At 42.2% G+C, this 23,637-nt stretch overlaps 1 protein-coding gene across 5 annotated transcripts in view; it reads right to left on the bottom strand.

Moving 5' to 3' along the window:
- The window catches only part of AMBRA1 (autophagy and beclin 1 regulator 1), a 134,879-nt gene that overhangs the window by 49,381 nt on the left and 61,861 nt on the right, over positions 1 to 23,637 (bottom strand). For all 5 annotated transcript variants that reach the window (XM_051621731.1, XM_051621728.1, XM_051621730.1 and 2 more), the window contains one exon: positions 3,516 to 3,626. In XM_051621731.1, the coding sequence (XP_051477691.1) occupies positions 3,516 to 3,626 (111 nt within the window). The remainder of the gene's footprint in view (positions 1 to 3,515; positions 3,627 to 23,637) is intronic.

The following is a 23,637-nucleotide window of genomic DNA, read 5'->3' as shown; positions in this document are numbered from 1 at the left end:
AAGTGGAAAAGCTAGACCAGTTCAGCCACTACAGCTAGAAAAGGAAATAATGAGCAAGGAGCAGCAAAAGAGAAAGTATATTCAAAAGACAAACAAGAAACAAAACCTTCAAATATTTTATCTGTGGAAAGGCTGTAATTCTATACTGTTCACCAGTTCAATACTTACCTGTTAGCTGCGGGAAATTTACTAGAAGAATATTAAATAAATGCCAGAGAGCAGTGTCTCTGCTGCCAAATAAATTCCCCACCTCAGTGCTGATACAAGTGACGATTACAGTTTACTTCTGGGTCAATGTTCATTTCAGTCTTATTAAAAGCAAAACTGGCAAAAGGAGAGAAGAAACCTGAAGCTACCTTTTTTTCTGTTCTGCAATTAATAAAGACAGGACAGAGCCTAAAATGCCACAAGTCCCTGCAAATCCCCAAGACTGCTGGAGTCCTCTTTTGTGCCCTTGCTGGACTGAGTGTTAACGAGGTCACTGCTGTGGAGTAGAGACCTGAGCCCAGGGCTCTGAAGGCTGCTGAGATCACAGGACCACGCCAATCACGCTGCTGTCACTGGCTCAGATTTGTCCGCTTCAATGGAAAACATCCTGCTTCCAAACTATCTTTTCTTTGTTTAACTGTAACAGGAAGAAGAGCTGCTCTGAGATGGAGGTTGGCCACAGAGTCATTTCTTTGATGGAGAATGGAGCTGGCAGGCAGTCCCAAACTTCAGCTGCATCACTTCATCTGCCTGACCTCCCAAACTTCTTGTGGCTCAAGTCAGTCCCAGGAAGTGCAACAGCCTCCTCTGTGTAAGCAGACTCTCTCACATGACCCCCCCTGATTTACAGGAAATGTTGGAAAAAAATGGAGCTATTGAGGTCACAGACTTTACTGGGAAAACAGTTTATTTCCAAGATCATGAAGAGTCAGAAAAACTCCTCCAACTTACCACTCCACTGTTACACATTTAGCTTCACAATACCTCTACAAACTCATGCACGTTGGCAAACTGGCAGCTTGCCTTTGTTCTGTGCCTTGGCAAGCTTGGCAAATACCTGTTGAAAGATGAGCACAGCTGCTCCATCTTCATAGACCCCTACTAGACCTTGACAGAAGGAGATATGGCTAACAACCTAGGAGCGCAAGAGTTGGGCTTAGAAGGAGGAAGCAGAATGAAGAAGTAGTGTAAAACCGAACACTTCCAAATGGTAATAAATCAAGATGGACAGGTGAAGTACGATGAAACACCAAGTGGGTAGTCAGAAGGGCTGAGGATAGGCCTGTAGCAGGAGCCCTGCCTGCAAGTAGGGCTCAAGGACAACACCAACTGTTGTCCAATTTCCAGCTAATTGGAAGTTGTTTCAGAATTAAGTGTCCTGCAGGGGAAAGGGCGATTGAAATGCTGATGTCTTAAGGAGCAGATGGTTCTTATTTTTATGGGATTCCATAAATTATAAATAAACATCTTATGCTGCTTTTTTTTTTTTTTTTTAATCAGCAGTCTTCTCAGCAGCCAGATGAGGCCAAAAAAACCCCACAAAAAAACAAACTAACAAACTATTAGCAGCTGTAGCACTCTTCAAATGCTTTACAGGCTTGCAGAGAAGTCTCAAAGAATTTATGTCTGTAGCAAGATACTTCCCCCTCTGACTTCATTTTTATTGTGCTCCAGAGTCTGGCTAGATGACTGAAAGTATTGCCACTGCATGGCAAAACTTTGCCTTGAGCACTGATCCTCACCCTTTACACCAGTACTACAAAGTCTGGCACTTAACAAGACACGTCAAAGCACAGGCACATGAATTCAACATAATATTTTACTTTCCAGATGACACTGTGTCCTCCTTTCCAAGAGGCAGAACGATTCTCAAGGGCAAAAACATGAAGTCTCTTCTCCCTTCACAATGTCAAGGGCTACTGTCTAGAAGTAGAGCTTTTATTTCCCACCAGGCTATGATCACACCACAATATTCTACACAACGTGAAGGAAGGAGCTAAAACAGAAACATCAGATACTTTATCTTTAGAAATGACATAGTAAAAAAGGTTTTTGTAATGGGATGGGCTACTGGTGGCTTTCCACTAGCTCCTCCAATTTCCCAGGGACTGGGAGGTAAATGGCCCCATACAGGTTGCCCACAGAAGCTTTGGATGCCCCATCATTGTAAGTGTTCAAGGTCAGATTGGACAGAGATTTGACCAACCTGAACTATTGAAAGACGATAACCCTGCCCATGGCCACGGGGTGGACTAGGTGATCTTTAAAGCTCCCTTCCAACCCAGAACATTCTTTGATTCTATTATTTCGATTCCCCACATCTCCACTATTATTGTGTCATTACATGTGCTGTTTTTATGGGTTCCTTAAGCAACAGGACAGTACCTCACAGAAACATCTTTTGTCAGATAGGTGATTTATAGAATTGCAGAACAGACAGGGCTGGAACTGGGAGAAACTTTTTCTTACTGAATTTTAATGGCTGTGAAAGCAGAAGTCTTTCTGAAAACAGAATCCCTGTTCTTCCTAAAAAAAGTCAGTCTCTTAAAGGACAACCCCATCTTTTTTTGCTGAGGAGTCAAGTAAAGGATTTCACATATGCACAGACATGTCCTAAGCTAAAAATCACTGTACAAAGAAACATTCATGAATATCTACCTCCTATCTTCATCCCAGGCTGCCACAAGCATTTCTGCAGCTGTACAGCAAGCTATATCAAAATACCATTCTGGGTTAAAAATAGCCCTTCTAGTCAAGCTAGTTTTAGCCACCAAAAAGTCATTCCTTGATCAGCTGACCACAAGCATCAAATATGCCTGTGCCTGCATAAGGAAGTCTCTTCCAGTGTGAGAGCTAGTTTGTGCCACAGAGCACATGGAAACATATGGTCTGATTTTCACAAAGGGAAGGAGAATATAAATACATAAATAATCAGCAATAAATAATCAGGAATATTGCTCATGTTCTTGAATCAGATACAGCTTTCACCTGAGATACGGGACAAATCACTGCTTTTGCAAAGGGCTGGAAGCTACAACTTCCTCTCCTGACTTGCAACACTGTGGTAAGCAACAGACCAGGGCCCTGATTCCCAAAATATGTTGCAGCACTTTTACCCACACTGATGTCAATAACTTGAGAGAATTCGGACCAAATTCATTAGCAGGTTCTAACGTAAAGCCATAAAGACAATATCCCTCTAGAATCTTGTTGGTAAAAGAATAAGGAGATTGGATACAGAATTCTTCTAAGACAATTCCATATCCCCATGAGACTGCTCCCAAAAAAGCGCCATTTATGCATGGACTTGCTGTCAGCAAAAATACACAAGCTAGACAGCAGGAACAGCTCTGCTTGTTTTTAGTCATCTTTCTCAAAAGGCTAAGCATTCCACAGTTCCCAGTGTAAAAACACAACCAAGTGACCCAAGACCTGTAACATACAGCTACCTTTGGAAGATCTCAGAGCTTATGGCAGCTCTAGTTGGTATAGACTTAGAAGAAAGCACTGGTGTCATTGCACCTTACCATTGCTGATTTCAGGCAGATCAAACTTAGTGAAGTCCCACCACTGGAGCCGGTAGGTGGTATTGGCAATGTTGCTGGCCACAGCTGACTGTCCATCCCCAATCACAGCACCTACAGAAAAGGGGAAAATAATTAGCAATTTAACCTCCAGAAGATTATCCAGAAAATAAGCTGGGGAGAAAAAGCTATACAAAACTTTTCAAAATCCAACATACAAAACTTCAGATTACTTAAGGAAACCTTATTTACAGAAATGGCAACACCTCCTAAATAAGCCACAGAGTACCGGAAATTAATAGGAAAGCAACTCCCTGCAACACATTTCTGAAAGAAAAGGAAGGTGATGAAAGATAAAGTTTACCCAGATTCACAAGTCAGAAATTTCAATATATTAATGTGGTGCAAATGCATTCTACATATTGGTACCAGTGAAGCTGTATTTTCACAGACCCAAAATGTTCTAGTACAGCTCTGAAGGCAGACCAGAATATATATATACTAAGCAAAAACATTGCCCTGGCAAATTACACACATAATAATCCCTGCCTACTACAGTAAACTCCACTCAGAAGACACAGGTTGCCTACAGTATTTGGCACACAGTAAAGGCTGTAACAAAGTATTAGCAAGGAGGACCTATGAGCTGGCCCTTTGCTGCTCTGGGTGACCCAACCTACAAGAGGCTGAGGCTGCCCTGACTCCAAGCACATGACATGACCCTTGGAAACCACACAAGGATTTGGGTCTGTTTGGGCCAACAGAACAAAGCAGACGGCTGAGCAGAGTATTTCAGAAACTAGCACAAAAAAACATAGTTTCCCAGGAAGAAAGGAAGTTCCACTGGTAAGTCAAGTCAGCATCCATTTGAGAGCTCAGAGGCACTGAATGCAATCCCTAGGGGAACAAGTGGAGAGAAGAAACAGTTCTCCCACAATAGTACCAGAATCAAAAATCTCGTGCTATTTACCAACTCTAAGGACTTCATAAACATGCAGTCCTGGTGCTACACATACATGCTGGCACCCAGATAAACTCAAGGCAATATAATTTTATAAGGGAGTGCAAAACAAGATTATCTCCCAAGCAGAAATGGAGAAAAGCACAGCCTCCAGAGTCTATGCAGTCTGGATTTCAGCATTTCCATACTGTCTGTGGTGGGAAGCACACAAAAGTCGGTGGCTTCACTCTCCCAGAAGAAGGGCTGCCACAGCAGTAATAGTGGAAGAGACATCACTGACAACTCTGTATCCAGTGCACAGCAGTCCAGCTGCCTGTGCAGACAGCTAAAAGCTTCCTAACTGCTAATAAATGAAAGTGATGTGGAAGATGAGGGAAGTTAGGGTGGTCATATTTTTACTTTTCTTCTCAAATCACAGAAGAATACTCAGGCTTGTAAAAAAAATGGTCTGAAAACACACACACATACACATACTAGTAGGGTTTATGTTTTCTCTGCAAAGCAAAGAACAAGGCAGGCAGGACAAAGAAAGGAAGCAAATTCTAGACAGGTGATGACTAAAGACAGAAACCAAGAAGGCTACTGCTTTCATCAATAAGCTGTGTCGAGTCCTGAGTTTTGGTCCTGGAGAAAGCTCAGAAACAAGCCAAGAGCAAGACTTCTGAGTAGACAGCTTTGCACTGTGTATTCAGCTGTGCCAGGCCTCCAGCAATTGACAAATGTCTACCGTGCATCTGCTCAGTCTCTGTATCTGCTTCTGTCAGACATGCACATATCACTTGGAGAGCAGAAATTTCCATTGCTTTCACATATGCCCAAAGGCCATATCCCATATCCTCCAAAACAAAGGCCTCCTCTGAACAAAAGATATGAACTGGAGAAAGTAGATTTGATGCATTAATGAAATTACATTTTGCAAACAGAAGTGGAAGAAGGACAATTAAATTTTATGTTGCTTCATCTTTAAAAGTCTCCTCATTGCAAGCCCAGGTTCCCTACACAAGGGCAGCTCTTCTGTCGTCTTGCCTCCAACCACCAGGTGGAGAACAGAAAACTAGTTCCTGTACACGTTTCAAGCAGTGAGACTTGGTGCAGGGAAACAGTAACATCACCAACTAGATACCAATTGCCTGTAAGGGCTGAGTCAGACAAGGAAAACATTCCACAAAGACTGGCAACGGAAGTACTACTCAGGGCACATAATTCCAGAATATTAATCTTATTACAGATGAGGATTACAGATTAACATAGATGAACAAAGTCACCATCTGTTTTGCAATGAGAACAACCTCTGCAGGCATAGCAAGTAATATATAAACTGGAGAATAACATACCCTAGGAGAGTAATCATGCCCTCCCTCTGCATCACAGGAGCCTAGCAACATCACTAACTGCTCCACAAACAGCAAGTTCATCTGGCTCATACAACTGTTGCACCTATTGCCAAAAGTACCATTAAAAAATAGCTGTTAGCAAATGGTTGGGTTTTTTTCCTGCAAATATTCTGATCTTCTCATCCATTTCTATAGAACCTTCAGGTTAGATACAGTGCTCGCATTCCTTTCACCTCCAAAGGCAGTCACAACCTACACAGGAAGCTAATAATGGAAAAAAGCAGTACCTCTCTATCTACAAGACAATCCTGCACAAACTCCAGACCCAGCAAAACCTATCAACTAATGGTAAAGCTTCAGGTAACAAAAGAGTTAAAGGAGCATGTTCAGAAGGATTTAGACCATTTCTCAAAGGCTACAAACCAATGTGCCTAACGCTAGTGGCATGATCCATGACCTACATGTTTTTATTAAGTAATTACCTCTACTTTTACTAATTATGCAACTGAGAAGTGTAATGATTAAATGGTATCTAGCTACACATAACAAAGTGTAGTAACATTTGTATCACAAATTCTGCCAGATGCCTCCCACATGCATGCATGCACTGTCCTACAGCAAAGATGATTAAAAGCATGCAAACATTTTTGAACATTAAATTTAGGGAGGAAAATACCCATCAGTACACAACCATGCTATTCTAACCTTTGTTGCTCCCTTTTTCCATTGGTTGATAGGCACTATTTGAGACCATGGGTAGAAAACTTAGGAAAGCTAACATCCTCACTACAGAGCTTTTGTTCACTGTGCGGCGTGAGAACTCATTCTCAGCTGGCTTTGCCCAGTCAGGATTTCAGCCTGGATGAGAGCAGAAGAAGGTGCTGTTGCCTCTTAATTCTGGTGTAATCTGGAGGCAAACAACACACTTCAGCTTCTTAAATGTGGGCAGCAGATTATCAGCTCTTACTAGCAGCAGTTCTCACCAAGCACTTGACAGCCTGTCCTGATTCCTGGGTCTTCCACTGTTTGATGGGATCACAAGTGACTGCAGTGGGTACCTGAGGGTCTCAGGCTTGTCATCCCCATGAACAGAACGACCTTTTACTGCAGAGATTATGTAGATTTCAAAATGCTGAAATCCAAAGTGAAGGCCAATTGAATTGCAGTGAATGTAGGTTTGATTGGCAGCTTTCCTGCGTATGTCTATCACTGCGTAACAAACACTGGGTGATGGCAGAAATGAAGATGCTTTCAGCAGCCCCCCTCCTCCCCCCACCATCCCATCTCCATCCACCCCCACTCAGCACATGACAGAGTTTAAAGAGTTGGGGGAAAAAAAAAAATCTTAACAAAGACTTAAAAAAATAATTCCTCAAATCTTTTCTTACAGGCCACCTACATGTGACAGATATTTATCCGTCAGTCTCAATCCCCACAGAGGGTCCAACTCAATTTGGAATGTGGAGAAATGAACCTTTGCCAGTCAGTTAGTGCTCCTTTCTGTATCAAGCCATGTGAGCCAGAGTCTGAATTTAGGCTGAAGGCGGGGGGGGGGGGGGAAAGTGCAAAGCCACTCTACCATGGCACTCCAGCACTCCTTCAGAAGAGCAGGATACTTCCAGACAACTACTACCAGACTCTCAGAGGAAGAATTAATACTCTAGAGCTACACAGGCTCTGGGATACAACTTTCAAGAATATGGAACAGCTACATATTACGAGAATTTCTTTCCCATGTATTTGAAAAAAACAGAGTTCAATTCTTCTCATGGATCCTTAATCTCAAGTTTTTAGTGTCTGGCAGGTCCCTTATAGTAAGAGGAAAATTTATTAAGATACTTATAGATTAGATTGAGGAAGCTGGAAAAGTCATTCCAAACTAACCTGTGACTCAATTTGAAAGTCATTATACTTTGGTATGAAACTCCCCCTAGATTATCGCTCGCATCTTTAGGCATGAGTTGCTTTAAAAAGCAATTACCTCTTTATGAGCTCGTTTGTAACTGTAGCTAATGACACTGAGGTTATCCTACACTTCCAGAAAGGATCTATTACAACTGATGAGTTTTACATTTACTAGTTATAGATTTACTATAATCCAGGCTCCAGGAAACTCAAACCACAGGACAGATCTATTTGACAAACCAAGGATAAAGCACTTGGTTGAAAGAATACACCAGATTCTTCAACCAGTTCTGAAGCAATCTGAATTCACCCGAAACATGATTACTGATCTCTGAAGCCTAGTGGAGACATAACAGGTCCTTGCACATCTCTGATGCTTAAGTTTTTTACAGGGCAGCCTGGTTTTGGGGACTAGCTTTGATCACAGTAAATACAGTAAATCTTGAATATCAATTTGACAAGTGCCAGCAAATCTCTGTTCCAGGCTACCACAAAGACACTGCCTTTGAAGTGGCCAAGCTATCTAAAACTGGGCTAATGCTGTAGAAACAGTATGCATAGCAACCTGCTATTTTCAAGGATTTATTCTGCTTGCTTTTCAATATACCACTAAGCTGTAAATAGGAAGTGGCCAAAACAATTTTCATGAACAGATGTACAAAATGTTACTAAAGGTAGTTCAGCATATTCTAAGCACTGAGGGGATTTTAGATTGAATGTAAACTGAGAAAGTCTCAAAGAGGTCTCTGCTCTCCGAAAGCTGAACCCTCAAAAGGCTATTATTTATCCTTAACCCCAGATGTACAAAATAAGAAGAAATACCATGTCCCATTCATGCTCATTCCTATTGCTAATTTTCCTTTTAAAAGGCACAGCGTTTAGCATGCCAAGTTCAGAGTCCTATCAGCTACAGAAATCTGAGCAGGCCTCAGCTGCAGGTAGTGAAGATGACCGTCCTAATAGGAGCTCAGTGAAGTGCCCAAGGGCTTCACTCACTGTTGTGAACAACGAAAGCATCATCTAGTAAAGGGAATTTTCCAGCCACAAGTTTCAGACTTCAATGAAAATCTGTTTATTTGCAAGGAACACAAACAATAGCTGAACAGATGCCCTGCCCAAAGCCTCCATCCCCAGTACAGTCATGATAGCTCCTTGACATCTTACCTTCCTGACCCGAGATCTTCCTTTGTCTGATCATGCAACAATTAACACAGAAATGCATCTGGGAAGTGTTTGCCTTTGATGGTAGGGTCCAGTTTTCCCTCAGGGAAACTAGAAGAGGTTAAAGTCCTTTTCAAATACATTCCCCTCTTATCTAAATTGTTTGCACTTCACTAAGCAAGATGATAATTTTTCTCCTTAGGAACGAGGACATCTGCTTCTCTGTTGCTGTTCACCACCTAGAGATTCCCTTGCTCATGTCACCACCCTGCTACACATGGAAGTTGGAAAAATCAAATATGAGACAGCATGATTAGTTTTCAGAACCAGCAAGAGTTGAGCCAGCACTACTCACACAGAACCTCTCAGACAAGAAAAACCTTGTACTCTACTCATTGACAAATAAAGGATCTTGTCATAGCTTTTGTATATAACACACTGGAGCAAGCATGTGCCACTGTTTAGGAAGTCCTCCTCCTACTCATGGTAACCAACCCCTCTCAGACCATGATCTATCACTTACAGCAGCTAAGTTTCCAACTTGCCAAGAACTTTCTGCAACCATCCAATACCAGATTCACACTGTTGAACAGAAAGAAACAACCAAATGGGAAGGAATTCCTTCTTTCTACCTCCTACATCAATACCAATCATCACCTCAAGTACAGCCTTGCCACAGTGAAAGTCTCATAGGATTTAAAACAATTTTTGCACACTATTTTTTATCTATAAGATTCATAACCTCTCACACCATCAGAAAAAAAAAAAGGTAAACAGAAATACTGTGGGAATAACAGAATGTCTTACTCACACCACAGCTTAACTGATGAGTGGAGAGCAGCTTAACTGCTCAGTAACTGCTGGAAAGGAGAAGGGATAAATGAGACAAGTGAGAGTCTGACTTCGGCAAATGAACACAAAATAATAGTTGTATCTTGTTACTGGTATGTAATTATTTAGCTTATGCTTCAGAGGATACTTTTTTTTGCATAGTTTAAAAGTTCTTTCTTGAAAGGCAGTAAGTACAATTCACCAGAGAACTAAAGTCTCAAGGTTTGCTTACCAAAGAAGCAGAGCTGCAAATCATTAGTGGTGGTCTTATATTGGTACAACTCAAATGAAGTTGGTTAAGTAGAATTCTTTTTCTTTATAACAAAACCTTTATGAACAGGGACTGTTAAGGCTCAGCTGTTTTGTCTTCTCATTTGCCATTTATGATGCTTTTAGCTGCAGTGGATGCAAAGTTCTGTAGGAAGACTCCACTATTTTGATTGATTTACACTACGTAACGGAACACTTATATACACATTTTAAACAGCAAAACCCCATTTTAGGGACCACCATTAAACTCCTGGAATTCTGACATTGGGTACAGTACTGGAGTGGTGTGTGAAGAGATGGAGGTGCTCCAAAAAGCATGCAGGTGGAAATAAATGTTATCAAGCTAGACAGTCAAGAGAAATCTTCCTGCAAATAGAGATGCTGTATCCTTTAAACAGCTTGACAGGAAAAGGTTATGGAAACAGAAAGAAGCATCTGTTACGGTTGGCTGAAATCACTCACAAGTTGTTTGAGAAGTGGGTGGGCAAACCAGCTTTCTCTTTTCTCATTGGGGCCCCTTGCTGGGAAGGGGTGTTAAGGCTGCAGTCTTCCAATCAGCTAACTGCTGGAGCTTTTCAGGGAAGTTTCTGCAGACACTGATGCTTGTTTTGAGACCATTGCCTTATTTCCATGTGACAGCTGTGTTAAAAACATGCTTCACACTACCATATGATTCAGTAAGACATGTTTCCTACAGTATAGCCTTTTAGGGAAAATATTCAAGTACTAAAAATACATTGCAATCCACATTTTATTTAACTAATGTTTTGTTTCAACCTTTTCTGCATATTTTCAGGCTTCTAGATGATTTTGTCTGTATACATAAAGAAGCTCTAAAAAAAAAAATTGAGTAAAGGGTTGAAGAAAGGAATTTATGCTTTCTTTCTAATTTCTATAATTCCATACACCAGAAGATCCTGATACTTACAGGATCAGCTATAAGAGTCACCAGCTATTGCCCTGGCATAGGAGTGGGAAACCTATTGATTGGAAAATACTGGGGAGATAGAGAAAACTTTACATTGTCAGTGTGAGGAGAAACAATAATCTGGACTAGTGTAATTTCTCCATCTGGAGGGTCCGTATATCAATCTACTAAAAAAATCAGTCAGATAATATATTTGAAATCAGCTCCCAAGCAAGTGACTCTGGAAGAGAAAAGTGTTTTTCAGAATTAAACTGGGGATAAAAATGAATGAGGCCAGGACAGAATGCTACATGAAAAGGCAGAAGAGAGCTCAGCAGTCTCTAAAGAAGAATGTATTCTCTTCCTTCACCTGTGTTTGAACCCACACACAAGGGCATGTTCACAGCCCTCCTCCCTTCTAAACTTCCCGAAACAGTAGGTGACTATCCAAATCAAAATACCACGTCTCCTGCCACAATTAAAGTTTCACAACATCCCTGTGAAGGTGAGCTAGGAAGGTCTCAATAGTGAATCTGTGCTGTGTGTTGCCCAGGCTCCTCCCTCTGCCAACTCTGCCCCTTGCAATGCCTCTGCTGTCACTAAGCCCGTTGCATCATTTCTAAGCCCTTCATTAAATGCTGTTCGAAGTCTGCTTTTTAACCTTCATGTCTGTGTTTATTCTCTGTACAAAACCAGAATAAAATCTGTGCCTGGCAGGCATTTCCTTTCGTAAAACTCTTTCTTTCCCTTTCTGACTTTTCAGAGCATGAAATGTGCCTGCTAATCCTAATTGTCTCGGATGGAGAGTCTTGCAGAGACTAGACAAAGGGGGCAGCCTTCCACCAAAGGGCTGTGAGCAGGCACCAGGCGCTAAGCTCTCGAGTCTCCAGAGCTCCCATCTCACTTTGCCGCACTTCTGAAGAGCACAAGGACAAACTTACCCAAGTAGCTCGACTGGGAACAGGGACTTGCCTTCCCAGACTTCCTTGCTCCTGCTTAAATGTCCCTATCAGCACAAGAACCCATCTGAGCTCGCTGTGCAACATGACTCAGGCTGGACAGTGAGCTCAAATACTGCTGCTGTATGTCAAAGGAAAAAAGCTAAATATCTGATTTTTAAGGGTCATTTGCCTGTCTGCATCCCACACTGTCTACTAGGGTCTACTGCAGTTCACTCATTTAAGGTAGACACTACCACAGTATCAGACTAATGTTAAAATGGCTGCATATAGTTTTAGAGAATTCAGAGCTCCTGAAATTCTTTAAAATTTTCTTGTAGTGACTATTTGTCAAAGACACTTGCCAACTTTAGCGCATATTCCACACAGGTTATACTTTATCAACTCCATAGCTCACAAATTAGTGCGGTTTCAGTTTACATCAAGTAATTCCTCTTCTGAGCAGAGGCTCAAATAGCACTGTAAGAGCAATCCTATCTAACTAATATAGTCTGTCAAGAGACAGATACAGAATAGATGCAAAAATGAGTGAAACTGCTTTTACACAGAAGAGCCTTTTTCATTGTGAGTGTGCATTTTCACTATGTGAAATACTATTAATCCAAACAAATGGGCAAGCCAAATGTCTGCTACCGCCTCTGCAGCTCTTCCTGCAAGAATCTGTGCTCAGTACAACTTTAAATGTGAGTATCTTAAGCCAAAACACTCATTTGCAGTTGAAAGAGAGCTCAGCACATGCATGCCTTATCAACCACCACACTACAGTAATACAATACAATAATACAAATAATACAATAATACAAACTCTTACTAATCCAAGACGCAGTATGTTCCCTAGAAGGGTTTGAATTCCTGAGGTTTAACTTTGTATCAGTACACCACCAAGCTTCCACACTGGAGCCACCTTTCATATAGAAAATAGGTGTGGGAATCGCTGTACACAATATTTATAAAAGCTCCAAGCACAGAAACACATTCAAAGCCTTGTAGTTGCCAGTGAATGAATGACCTGTGAAAATTCTTACTATTCTTAACCACGTCAGGACTGCTGTATTACAGCACAGCATCCAAACTTGCAATGAAAACGCTGTGTCAGCTTAGCAACAGGGACTGAACTACCACTACAACATAGAGCACTAAGCTAAACACATTCAATGGTTGATTACATTTCACAGTCACAATATCCTGTGAGCAGGATAGGACTGTTGAGGAAATACTTGTCTGTTCTGAATCTGTTCTCATCTAGGGAGGTTAAGTCATGTACTCTCAGAGAAAAATGCACCTCCATTAATAAGAACGCAGGTCCTGACAACTTAAATAAACTCCACACAATAAACTAGCCAAGTGTTTTAGGGCAAATTAAGAGCTGACAGGTGGCATTTATGAAATGTATTTTAAGGGTGCACTGTAGTTATTCAGAGCCTGTTCTCAGACCACTGGGTCCTGAACAGTCACTGTGTCTGCAAAGAAAACAGACAGTAGCCTTGCATAAGGAATACAAAGCTGGAAAGACATTGCTAAAGGGAACAATTTATGAGGTATCACCAATCTGACAAGCAAAAGAAGATGACAGGCCAGGAACTGGGAAGTAAGCAGCTAGGCTTGCTGTTTTCTGAGTAAGTCAATGAACAGGGAGCCAACCAAGAAAAGCAGAAAATCACCAACCTGAGAAAACACAAAAACTAACAGTAGTTTAACTAACTAGAAGGCAGTTTAAATTTAAAACATGGTGAGATGGAAAGGAGGAAGCTCAGGCTGAAAGGACACCATGGGGAGATGACACTGTTCCAACTGGAAAAAAAAACAAAGTAAAAGAAAACTACAGCAAATTAAGTACTTGGCTCTCACAATGTTTTGAATACTTTCTGATAGAGGAACTTTTGAGGGCTGTTTGGCATGATCTAGATTACAGCAATGATAACAAGATTCATTCCTTATCGCCACTAGCTTTAATGGACAAAGCACATTCCAGCACCCCAGCAAATCCACAGGGATCTCTCTGCATGAAGCCAACGCTGAGATTCAGGCTCAAGGGGTGACCCAGATGTGGAGCAGAACTGAAGAAGCACACTAGTCCATGCCTTGTGTAACAACATGAAAGCAAGGGTGTGACATTCAGTACAGTGACACTGCATCAGAGCTCTCAGAGAGCAGCAGGATTCCACCAAGGAGTTCAACCAAGCTCATAACCTTGCAGTGACTTCTGTAAATCAGTGCCACACCTGAGTTCAACTCAGACAGGTCCAATCGACTGCAATTACAAAAGCAACTACAAGATGAAAAGAGACTAACACTTTATCCCCATTATTTTAAGGAGTGTTAAAAGTCAAACTCAAAGCTACACACAGAAAAACTAAGCTCAAGGCAGTAGAAGTACATCCCAGCTAGTCAGCATACAGGCTCTGCACTACACAAAGGATCGATACTCCAGATGGGATTTATTTCTTTTTAGGGCAGACTTGACCTTAATCCAGCTTGAATTAGCTTGTAATACTTCCAGAAGATACTAAAAAAATCTGTCCTTTAAGCTGCTATACAATATAACCACCACAGATATTCCACACAGCATTAACAGGCAAGAGTGGAGGGAAATTCAGATGATGAAAACAGGGCAATCAGAGTTTACTGGTTTGCTGTAAGATTTTAGAGCATCAAGATTTGGACCAGGCCATGCTTTACTGGAGGTAGCACTCACAAATGAAAACCAAAACCAACACAGAACTGTGTGAGAGACTCCAAGATCTCACCCTCACATCAGCAGTGCCAGAGGCCCAGCTCCTACCAGATGAAAGTGGTACAGCCTAGAATATGATGAGCACTCCAGGTCAGCCTCTCAGTCTTACGACTCCATGTAAAATTACAGTCCCAAAGGACCCCATTACTAGGCCTCACAAGTCACAGGACAGCAGAAGTCAGGCAGTAGCTCACTAAAATCACAGGAGTGGGGAGACCAACACTTAGCTTCTTTGCAAGCAGAAAAGTTACGACAGCTTTGCCTTCAGCTTTAATCGTTTCCAGCGTCAACAGACATGCACGAACTTCGCGAACAAGGGGTCTTCTGTGGAACCTCAGAGGCCAAGCTGGGCCAGGAAAAGACAGAAACACATTCCCCTCGCACTCATCCCATGCCTTCCACATAGAGAACCCAATCAAGTCCACAGTGACATGCTTTCTCACCTCACCTTTCAAAATCTTTGCAAATTTGTTCATTCCATGTAGCCTATAAGCTCTTCCTCTAAACTTTCTGTTACTAACTCTCTCCACACCACAACTTAATGTCTTCCAGCATTTACCATCAGCCTTTTTGATGGGGCTCTGAGCAACTTGATCTAGCTGAAGATGTCCTCGCTTACTGCAAGGGGTTTGGACTAGATGTCCGTTAAAGGTCATTTACAACCCAAACTATTCTATTATTTTATGATTTTCTCTCATTCCACCTTGTTATGATTTCAAATCTATAAGTCCCATTACTTATTTGTCTGCCCTCAGCCCTCTTTTTTTTTCCTGTGCCTTCCTTCCCTTCCACTCTGTCAAAGTAGTTCTTAATTTCCTTCATGCTTTCCAGTGCCCTCATAATGAGGTGTGTGTGTGGTGTGTGTGCGTATGTGTGTTGGGTGTTTGCATTCTTCCCCAAGTCATGATCCCCACCAGATTTTGAGCTTGCCCCAACCCTGATACCAGTTCCTATTCCACCATCTATTGCAAAACAACTCTAATGAAAACTGTCACCAGACTAATTCCCTCTACTACACAAATTTTATCTTCTGTTTCTACTACGGCACCTCAGGGAAGACAGAGAGATCTGACTGGATTGGTCTGTCATGAACCAAAAGACAGATCCTCAAACAACTTGTGTGTGCAGCACACCAGGAGACATCACATGGATGCATGCCCACACCATGAATGCTAATATGAACAATTGTTTGAAAAAAGACAGTGTTTCTCCAGCTTAACTGAAACCCACGCCTGCAACACCAGCTGCCTCGTCACCACCTTTGACTCATTCCTCAACTCCTCCCCTCCTCCAGCCTCTATTTCTCTCTGTGCACAATTTCAGTGGCTTATAAGAAAATTACAAAGTGACATTACTTCCTCCATCCTTTCAACCTTCCCTTCCTCTTCTACAATTCCCCCCATCACATACAGAAACATCTTCCCAACCCCTCTAAGCACTCCACCTGCCTCTGATTTTATCCCCTTCTCTGTCTTTCATGTCAACTTCCATCCCTTGCCCTTTCACAGTACACAGTTTACATGCTCTTCTCTTTCCTCGCACAATACAAGCATGCATTAACTCTGTGCATTTCTAAATTTCTCAAAGCCTCCAGATCACAGTTTGGATAACTAGGGTGAGAAGGGGAAATGCATTCAGCCCCATGTTCTTCTCATCTCCAGCTCTCAAACAGCACCATGTGTACTCCCAGGAGTCACTTTTCTTTTTCTGACAAGTCCAGTTTGGATCTGCTCCATCTCTCAAACACTACTAAAGCTGCCCGACTTCTAGTGCTCCCCTTCCTGGTCAAAGCTCAGGACTAGTAGTCTAATAGTTGTCATTATCTCTTAGCAAAGATGATAAGCTTGTTTCTCGGATTACTTCTCCCTTGCCCACTGTGAATGACCTCCACACCCCTACCACTCTCACCACCCCCAAGGAAGCTGAAAGAGACAAAAGAGCAGTTACGAACATCACCACGACTTCTTCCACGCTGATCTGTGTGCTAGCTGCCAGCACTGAAGTTATCTAACAGGTCATAAGCCACACATACATACTCCTTCCCACCCGATGCTGCAATAACAGGTGGGTAGAAGCAGCTTGATACAGGTGTAATTGTACATCGTTTCAGGCAGCACTTGAAGCAAGCCAGAGAGATATGAACCTGGTTCCCAGATCAGCAAGAGCTGAACTCAGAAGCCAGGCTACCAGGGAACACAGCAGGACTTGAGAGCCAAGAGCAATTGCAATTACATTCCTAGAGGCTGGCTCACAGCTCCTGCTGATTTTGAACTCTAAGAAACACAGTAACTCCTGCATGCCAGGGCTGCTGGATTACAGCCCACACTGAGCTCAGCGGGGGAGTGCATCAACCTACTGCTCAAGAAAGCAAAATACAACTTCCTTTAGTAGCACTGACTTGCAGCTCCTGCTTAGTTCAAAACCAACTCTGAGCTCCTGCAGACAGTGGAGACCATTACCTCTTTTGTCCCACTCCAGAGAAAGTAGCATACTAATTTAAAAAAAAAAAAAACACGTGGTGAGGAGGGGGAAACACATATGAAGGACATTTCCACCCTTGGTTCCAATTTAAATTTGTTAGTGTACAAAATCTCTTGCTGTGTGTATTTACTTTTGATTGAGTTCTGAGACAGAAAGTTGAAAAGCTTGTACAAGTTTATATAGTGCTCTTATCCTGACTGGCTATTGCACAAATACTGTTTGGATCCTCTTCTTGGCTTTCTTTAAGAATTTCTCTGTCTCATGCAGAACACTTACCACCTTCCACTTGTTTTAACACCCCAAAACCACCAATAAATGCAGCTCTTATGTTTTGGAAAAAGCCCACAGGCTAAATTTATTTCTCTATGCTCTGACCTTCGCAAGGACATGTTCTAAATCACCTCCAGCCTCCACACAGAGAAAGCAACCTCTCAGGGTGGCTCACATTAAGGTAAACCCCACAGGCAAGGTAAACCCATCTGGGATGAACAATCCCACAAGCCAAAAGTAACTTCAAAGAGGCAGGCAAGTTGTGAAAAACCTTACAATACTTTCCCATACATCTTCCCCCAAAATCAAGGAAAGCCAGCATGCCAGAAGCATAAACCCAACAGAGCAAGCTGAGGTAACAATATGATGTGGAGGGAAAACTATCACTGCAGAATCTAATAGCCACCAACACCCTTTGATTGGTATACATTAAGTGATAACAGATTGCTACATTAATGCTCAATTAAATAAAACAACCAAAACCACAACAAACAACAGCAACAAAAAACACCCCAAAATCTCCATGGCAACAAGCAAAAGGATCCAATAGCAAAATCTTATCTGCCTGGGGAAGGGAGCTGGAGATCAGTACACAACATCCTTATCAGATCCATTATACAACAAACAACTATGTTGCCATAGCAAGAGTTCTCCATCTTTAAGCCACTGTGGCTATAAAAATGTCTATGAAGATATTCTGTATTAGGTGTAGAAAATATGGCTTAGGGTTTGCTTTGTGGTGTTCCCCCCCCACCTTGCAGCGTAAAACATGTAAGCAAAAATCATGACTATTCTTTTCAAAGATGACAGCCAAACATGGCAGGCCACTGAGAATTCCTACCCTTCTGCAGAGCAGATCACATGGGTCTCTGCCTCCCCTTTGTGCTCTGGAGCATGGGGGTTTTTTTTCCTATTATTTTTTTCTCCCTTTAAAAAGGAGGCAGCAAGCTGTGGGAAAATACTTTTATGGCTAAGTGAGCTTTACCACGCACAAAGAGACAGGTCCCTAAGGGGCCCTCACCACCCACAAAGAGATGAGCACTTCTATAAAGCCTTACCCCTTCTGATATAATGATATCTAGAAATTCATCACTTTAACAATGCACACAAAAGGAATCAGCCTGCACCTTTCATTTTCAAGAACATGATCATCTCTCTCCGATGCCTTTCTGAATTTCAAAACCTGGTTTAGCTCTCCAGCTACCAGTAGAAAGAAAGGCTTTTGGGGCAGTCATAAGCAAATACGACATTTAATCTTTCTCGGATTCAGTGCTTGCATCCATCACATGGCACTGGAACAGACTACAGACCACTGAAAACATCCCATCAAGACTCCTGTACATACAGCAGGAGCTGTGGGACCAGCACTATGCTCATAAACTTCCCCTTGAGCCCAGGCAACAATTTTTCTAGTTTATACACTTCATGTACTAGAAAAAACCCATCTGTTTCAGCAATTGGCTATCATAGGGTAACTGGTGAACTTTATGCAGCAGGACTTCAAGAAAAAAAAAAAATCTTTTTATCACCACTTAAATATCTGCCATTTGTTTCCAGTCTAAACTGGTCTGACATCAGCTTCTGCATCTTTCTATGCTTTTTGTCTACTGAATTAAAGGGTGCTCTATCAGAAATCTTAACCCTGCATATCTAGACCAATGAAGTAACAACGACTACCTACAACTACTTTGTATAGCTAAGTACATTAAACATATGTCACTATATACCTGAAGTTTTCCTCAGCTGATTCTTCCTTCAGCTATTCTGAGCCCTTCCGAAGTGCAGACACAAGAGTTGCACATGGATTTGCACACCATCTGGAATGGTATTAATAAGACCATATAAAAAGATAACAGCAGTTTCATACTCCCTGGTGTTGCCTGCTTGTATAAGGTCTTAGAGCCATGCCATCATGACAGAAATTCATGTTCCCTTGGTTCACCTGCAATTTCCCAAAAACATTTGCAGTCACTACTTTGCTCAAAACAAACCTTCACAAACTGCAAACAGAATACACATTACTTGTCCCAAGGTGTCTCACTCTGGGCTGTACTACTATTCATTTATCCACAATGTACCATTGCTTGGATCACCACTGGGAATGAATCGATTGCAGTAAAAATTTGTTCTCCAAATAAACAGAGATTGCCACTGTCACACTCTATGTTTTATTCTCTACAGACAGAAGTGGATTGACCCCAGGCCCCAAACAGCTTGTTCTTTGAAAGACCAACAACAATTGACTGGTAACACCGAACTCTAGGCTCTTAACAGCTGGCTTGTTTGAAATGCACCTTGCCTCTGGCCTAGAGTCATTCCTTAAAACTGCTTCCTTTAACTGTCCAGAGTCTTCCTTATTGTTTCAGCCTAATTCAAAGCTTTGACTTCCACCCTGTACCCACTTGAACATTCCAAAAATGCATATGGAAGCCTACTTACAAGGGCTGGTAACAATAACCCTGCAATTGTACCATCATCTCTTCTACTAAGTATAAGTGTAATTAGCACTTCAAGGCTATGTATTTGCAACTTCTTAGTACTTAAACAGGACTTTCTCACGTGGAGGACAAAGTCAACCATATTTCTTTAACAAACTTCTCTCATGGGACAGCATAACCTAGGACAATGTACCACAAACATCTCCACAACTCTTGAAATGCAGTCAGTCATAGACACATCTGGTGCATTTGAGTAAATGCAGATCTTTGCAACTACTGCTAATTTCAGTACTGTCACATTTCCAGATACTAGCTAAAAATCCCCTGACACCTCAAACCCCATCAAGCATATCCTGTAAAACAGTGTTCTGCACTCACTTTGGCCAGAAGAGTTGTGTTTATTCCAGCCTCTCTTGCAAATAAAGTTGTAAGTTATGCTCCTAACATAGAGCAGCTAATCCACACCAACTCTTTCTATGGACACTCATGCTAAATCAGTGGGCGACTGAGAGGTTTTCAGCTTTTGGTGCAGCTTACCAAAAGGAACTGAAAATGAGAGACTCCTGGCACAAAATAAGTATCCTCATGGAAAACTAGTAACAAAAGCATTTCTCATTAACTCTGCTCTCTCAGACAAACCCTGAAAGTGCCAGAAGTCCTCTGCTGTAACAGCTATTGCAACGTTTTACAACAGGCTGAAGCAGACAATACCACCACATCCAAACAGAAGCAGCTGTACCTACTGCTGAAATGCAGTGTTTAACAGAGCTTCAGCAAAAACTAAACTCCACTCTCACCTACACTGAACCCAGGTATCACTGCTCTTGTGTGCTCACATGATTCAAAGAATCACTGAAGATCAAGTGTAGAAGGGACCTCTGGAGTCGCTCACTCTCCTGCTCAGAGCAGGGTGAATTACAGCAGGCTACCATGGATTATCTCCAGTCAAACTTGGATATCTCCAAAGATGGAGACTACACAACTTCCCTGGGCAACTTATTCCAGCATTTGACTGCTCTCATAATTAAAAAAAAAAGTTTTAACTTCAAATGGAATGTCAATTTATATCCATCACCTTTTGTCCCTTCACTGGGCATCACTAAGAAGAGCCTGGCTCTCATCCTCATTCCCTCAGTTATTTATACACATCGGCGAGATCAATCCTTGAGACCTCTCTTCTCCAGGCTGAACAGTCCCAGGTCTCTCAGCCTGTCCCCTCAAATGAGAATCTCTAATCCCTTACTTTGCTTAGTTGCCCTTTGTTGCACTCACTCCAGTATGTCCATGCCCTTCTTGCACTGGGGGCCCAGAACTGGACGCAGCACTCCAAACATGGCCTTACCAGGACTGAAGGTAAGGATTACCTGCCTCAATCTGCTGACAATGCTCTTCCTAATTCAACCCAGTATGCTGTTCGCCTTCTTTTCTGCAAGGGCAACCTTGCTTGCCTGTGTTCAACTTGTGGCCCACCAGGATGCCCAGGGTCCTTTCCAGCAAAGTTGCTTTCCAGCCAGGAGGTGTACAGCCTGTCCTGGTGTTTAGGGTCATTCCTTCTCTGGTGCAGACTTGACATTTCTCTTCACTGAACTTGATGAGATTTGTTAGCCCATTTTCCAGCCTATGAAGTCTCTCTGAATAGCAGCACAACTTTCTAGTTCATCACCTACTTCTCCCAGTTTTGCTGAGGGCACACTATGACATGCAGGTGATGCATGAAGATGTCAAACAGTATGTATTGGCCCCAAGTAAGACCCCTGAACAGGACAAAGTCTGCTTTCCTGAAGAGCTTTTCCCACAATGCTGTCCTGTAGATGTTTCCTTATTTATTTGCATATGCTTGCAGTGGGCCCCTTTTACCAATTTTTAGGCATGAAACCAAAAGAGCAAGACATGAAAGATCCAGAAAACATCTAGTTACAAGACATAAGGCTAATTCAGTTACTAATAATACTTTACTACTGCACTTGTGCATTTGCTTACCTAACATGTTAGCCTGTGAGGCACAAGATACAATATTTTAAATGCACGCAGGAGCTGCAAAACAGTTGCAAAAAGCTCTGCTGCATCAACAAAACTGCTGCATTATCTTGCTATATATAGGGGATAAAGATGTTTTGTTTCTCATAATACCAAAACTCTGCCTGCTGAGTCCTGTAGCCATGTTTAGAGCATGAAACGTAGAAAAGACAACAGCACCAAGTGGCAACACAGTGTGTGCCTACAATGAGTCTCCTCACATCATACCTAGTACAGCTGCTGATCAAGTAGCAGAGCTTCTTGTCTAGTCCATTAAATACAGGTTGTTGACAGGTCAGCAGTCTGTCGTATCAACGCACAACCCACAGCAAGAAGGGACATGGAATAGGAAGGGGAAAAAGTCAATAAGCAGGTTGCAGCACTGTGCAACATAGGAAGTAAAAATGTTGAGGAGCATAATGTAAGAGGAAGTCACCTGAGTCCTTATTGAGTGACTGAGACTGATGTGGCAGCCTGAGAAAGGGCTCCTGCAGCAGACACTCTTTCACACTGTAAAACCAAATTCTTCCATGCTCCTGGCTAGCAGAATCAAATTTGCAACAGTGCTGCACACCAAGTGATGGTGGCAGTACTGGCTTCAAATTGCACAAGTGGAAACAAGAGAAAAAATAATCCCTGTGACACCAGGCTCATTTACCTTGAGCAGCGAGTTAAGCATTACACTGTCTGACTGGTCTCAAAATACCCACTAATACTTACAGTCCAGAATAAGTTAAAAAAACAACAACAAAGACCACAAAAAACACCACACCAAAAAACAACACAAAACAGAAAGCTACAGAAACAGAGAAAAGGTACAGGCCCTCCTAGCAAAACTTGATTGCCTGCTGCAGATAGTGATGCGGTTTGTGTACTGGGAGTGGGGGGAGGTGAAGAGCAACTCCTTTTTTTTTTTCAGTGGATAAACGCAGAAAATGAAGCAGGTGAGCAGCACTTATCACCAATAAACCTATATGCTACCATGGCACTGCCACTCTGCCAAGCAGTGTTTACTTCTGGAAGCTAAGCACACATGAAAGGTCACCCCTTCATACCAACAAACCACTTGTTGTTTTTCCTCCTCTTAGAGAATCCTTATACCACCTTTGCTGCTTTCATTCCACCTGTTCTGCACAGGCTCCTCTTCCAGACATCATCCTTTCTGCACTGAGCCATCAGGGCAGGATGCAACCTGCCTAATGTTAGGCATCTAAGGCACCCACAGCAGAAAGGTATTCCTCCAAAGCTCCCAAACAATTAGTGAAAAATAGACTGGCAGCGCCACAGAAGATTCAGAGCATCAAAGTTCAGCTCATTTCAGCTGTTGAATCAGAGCAGAAGCTACTCTTTCTCTGCTAACTATACAGGAAGCTTAGACTCCCAAATCAGATGCCCCCAAAATTACAGTGTATACCCCCATACTGCACATAGTTGTGGTTTCTTATTTTCAATTGACTCACATCTCTCTCAACACATTCTTAGACTTAGCAGATTGAGATGAACTAATGCTTGAACTGCAAAAGCGTAAACAAAAAGGGCTGAACAGGAGTGGATTAGAGATGGGCTGGATGGCTGCACCCAGAGAGTTGTGGTCAATGGCTCAATGTCCAAATAGAGGCAGGTGATGGGTAGTGTCCCTCATGGGTCAGTATTGGGACCAGTGCTGTTTAATATCTTTGTTGGAGATATGGACAGTGAGACTGAGTGTATCCTCAGCAAGTTTGCTGATGACATCAAGTTGTGTGGTGTGGTTGAAACCTTAAAGGGAAGGGATGTCATCCAGAGGGACCTTGATAGGCTGGAGAGGTGGGCTAGTGCCAACCTCATGAAGTTCAACAGGGCCAAGTGCAAGGTCCTG

The sequence above is a fragment of the Apus apus genome, chromosome 5, assembly GCF_020740795.1.
Source record: "Apus apus isolate bApuApu2 chromosome 5, bApuApu2.pri.cur, whole genome shotgun sequence".
In the NCBI taxonomy this organism is placed as follows: Eukaryota; Metazoa; Chordata; class Aves; order Apodiformes; family Apodidae; genus Apus; species Apus apus.
The sequence above is the reverse complement of the archived record's forward strand: the minus strand, read 5'-3'. Positions and strand labels throughout refer to the sequence as shown.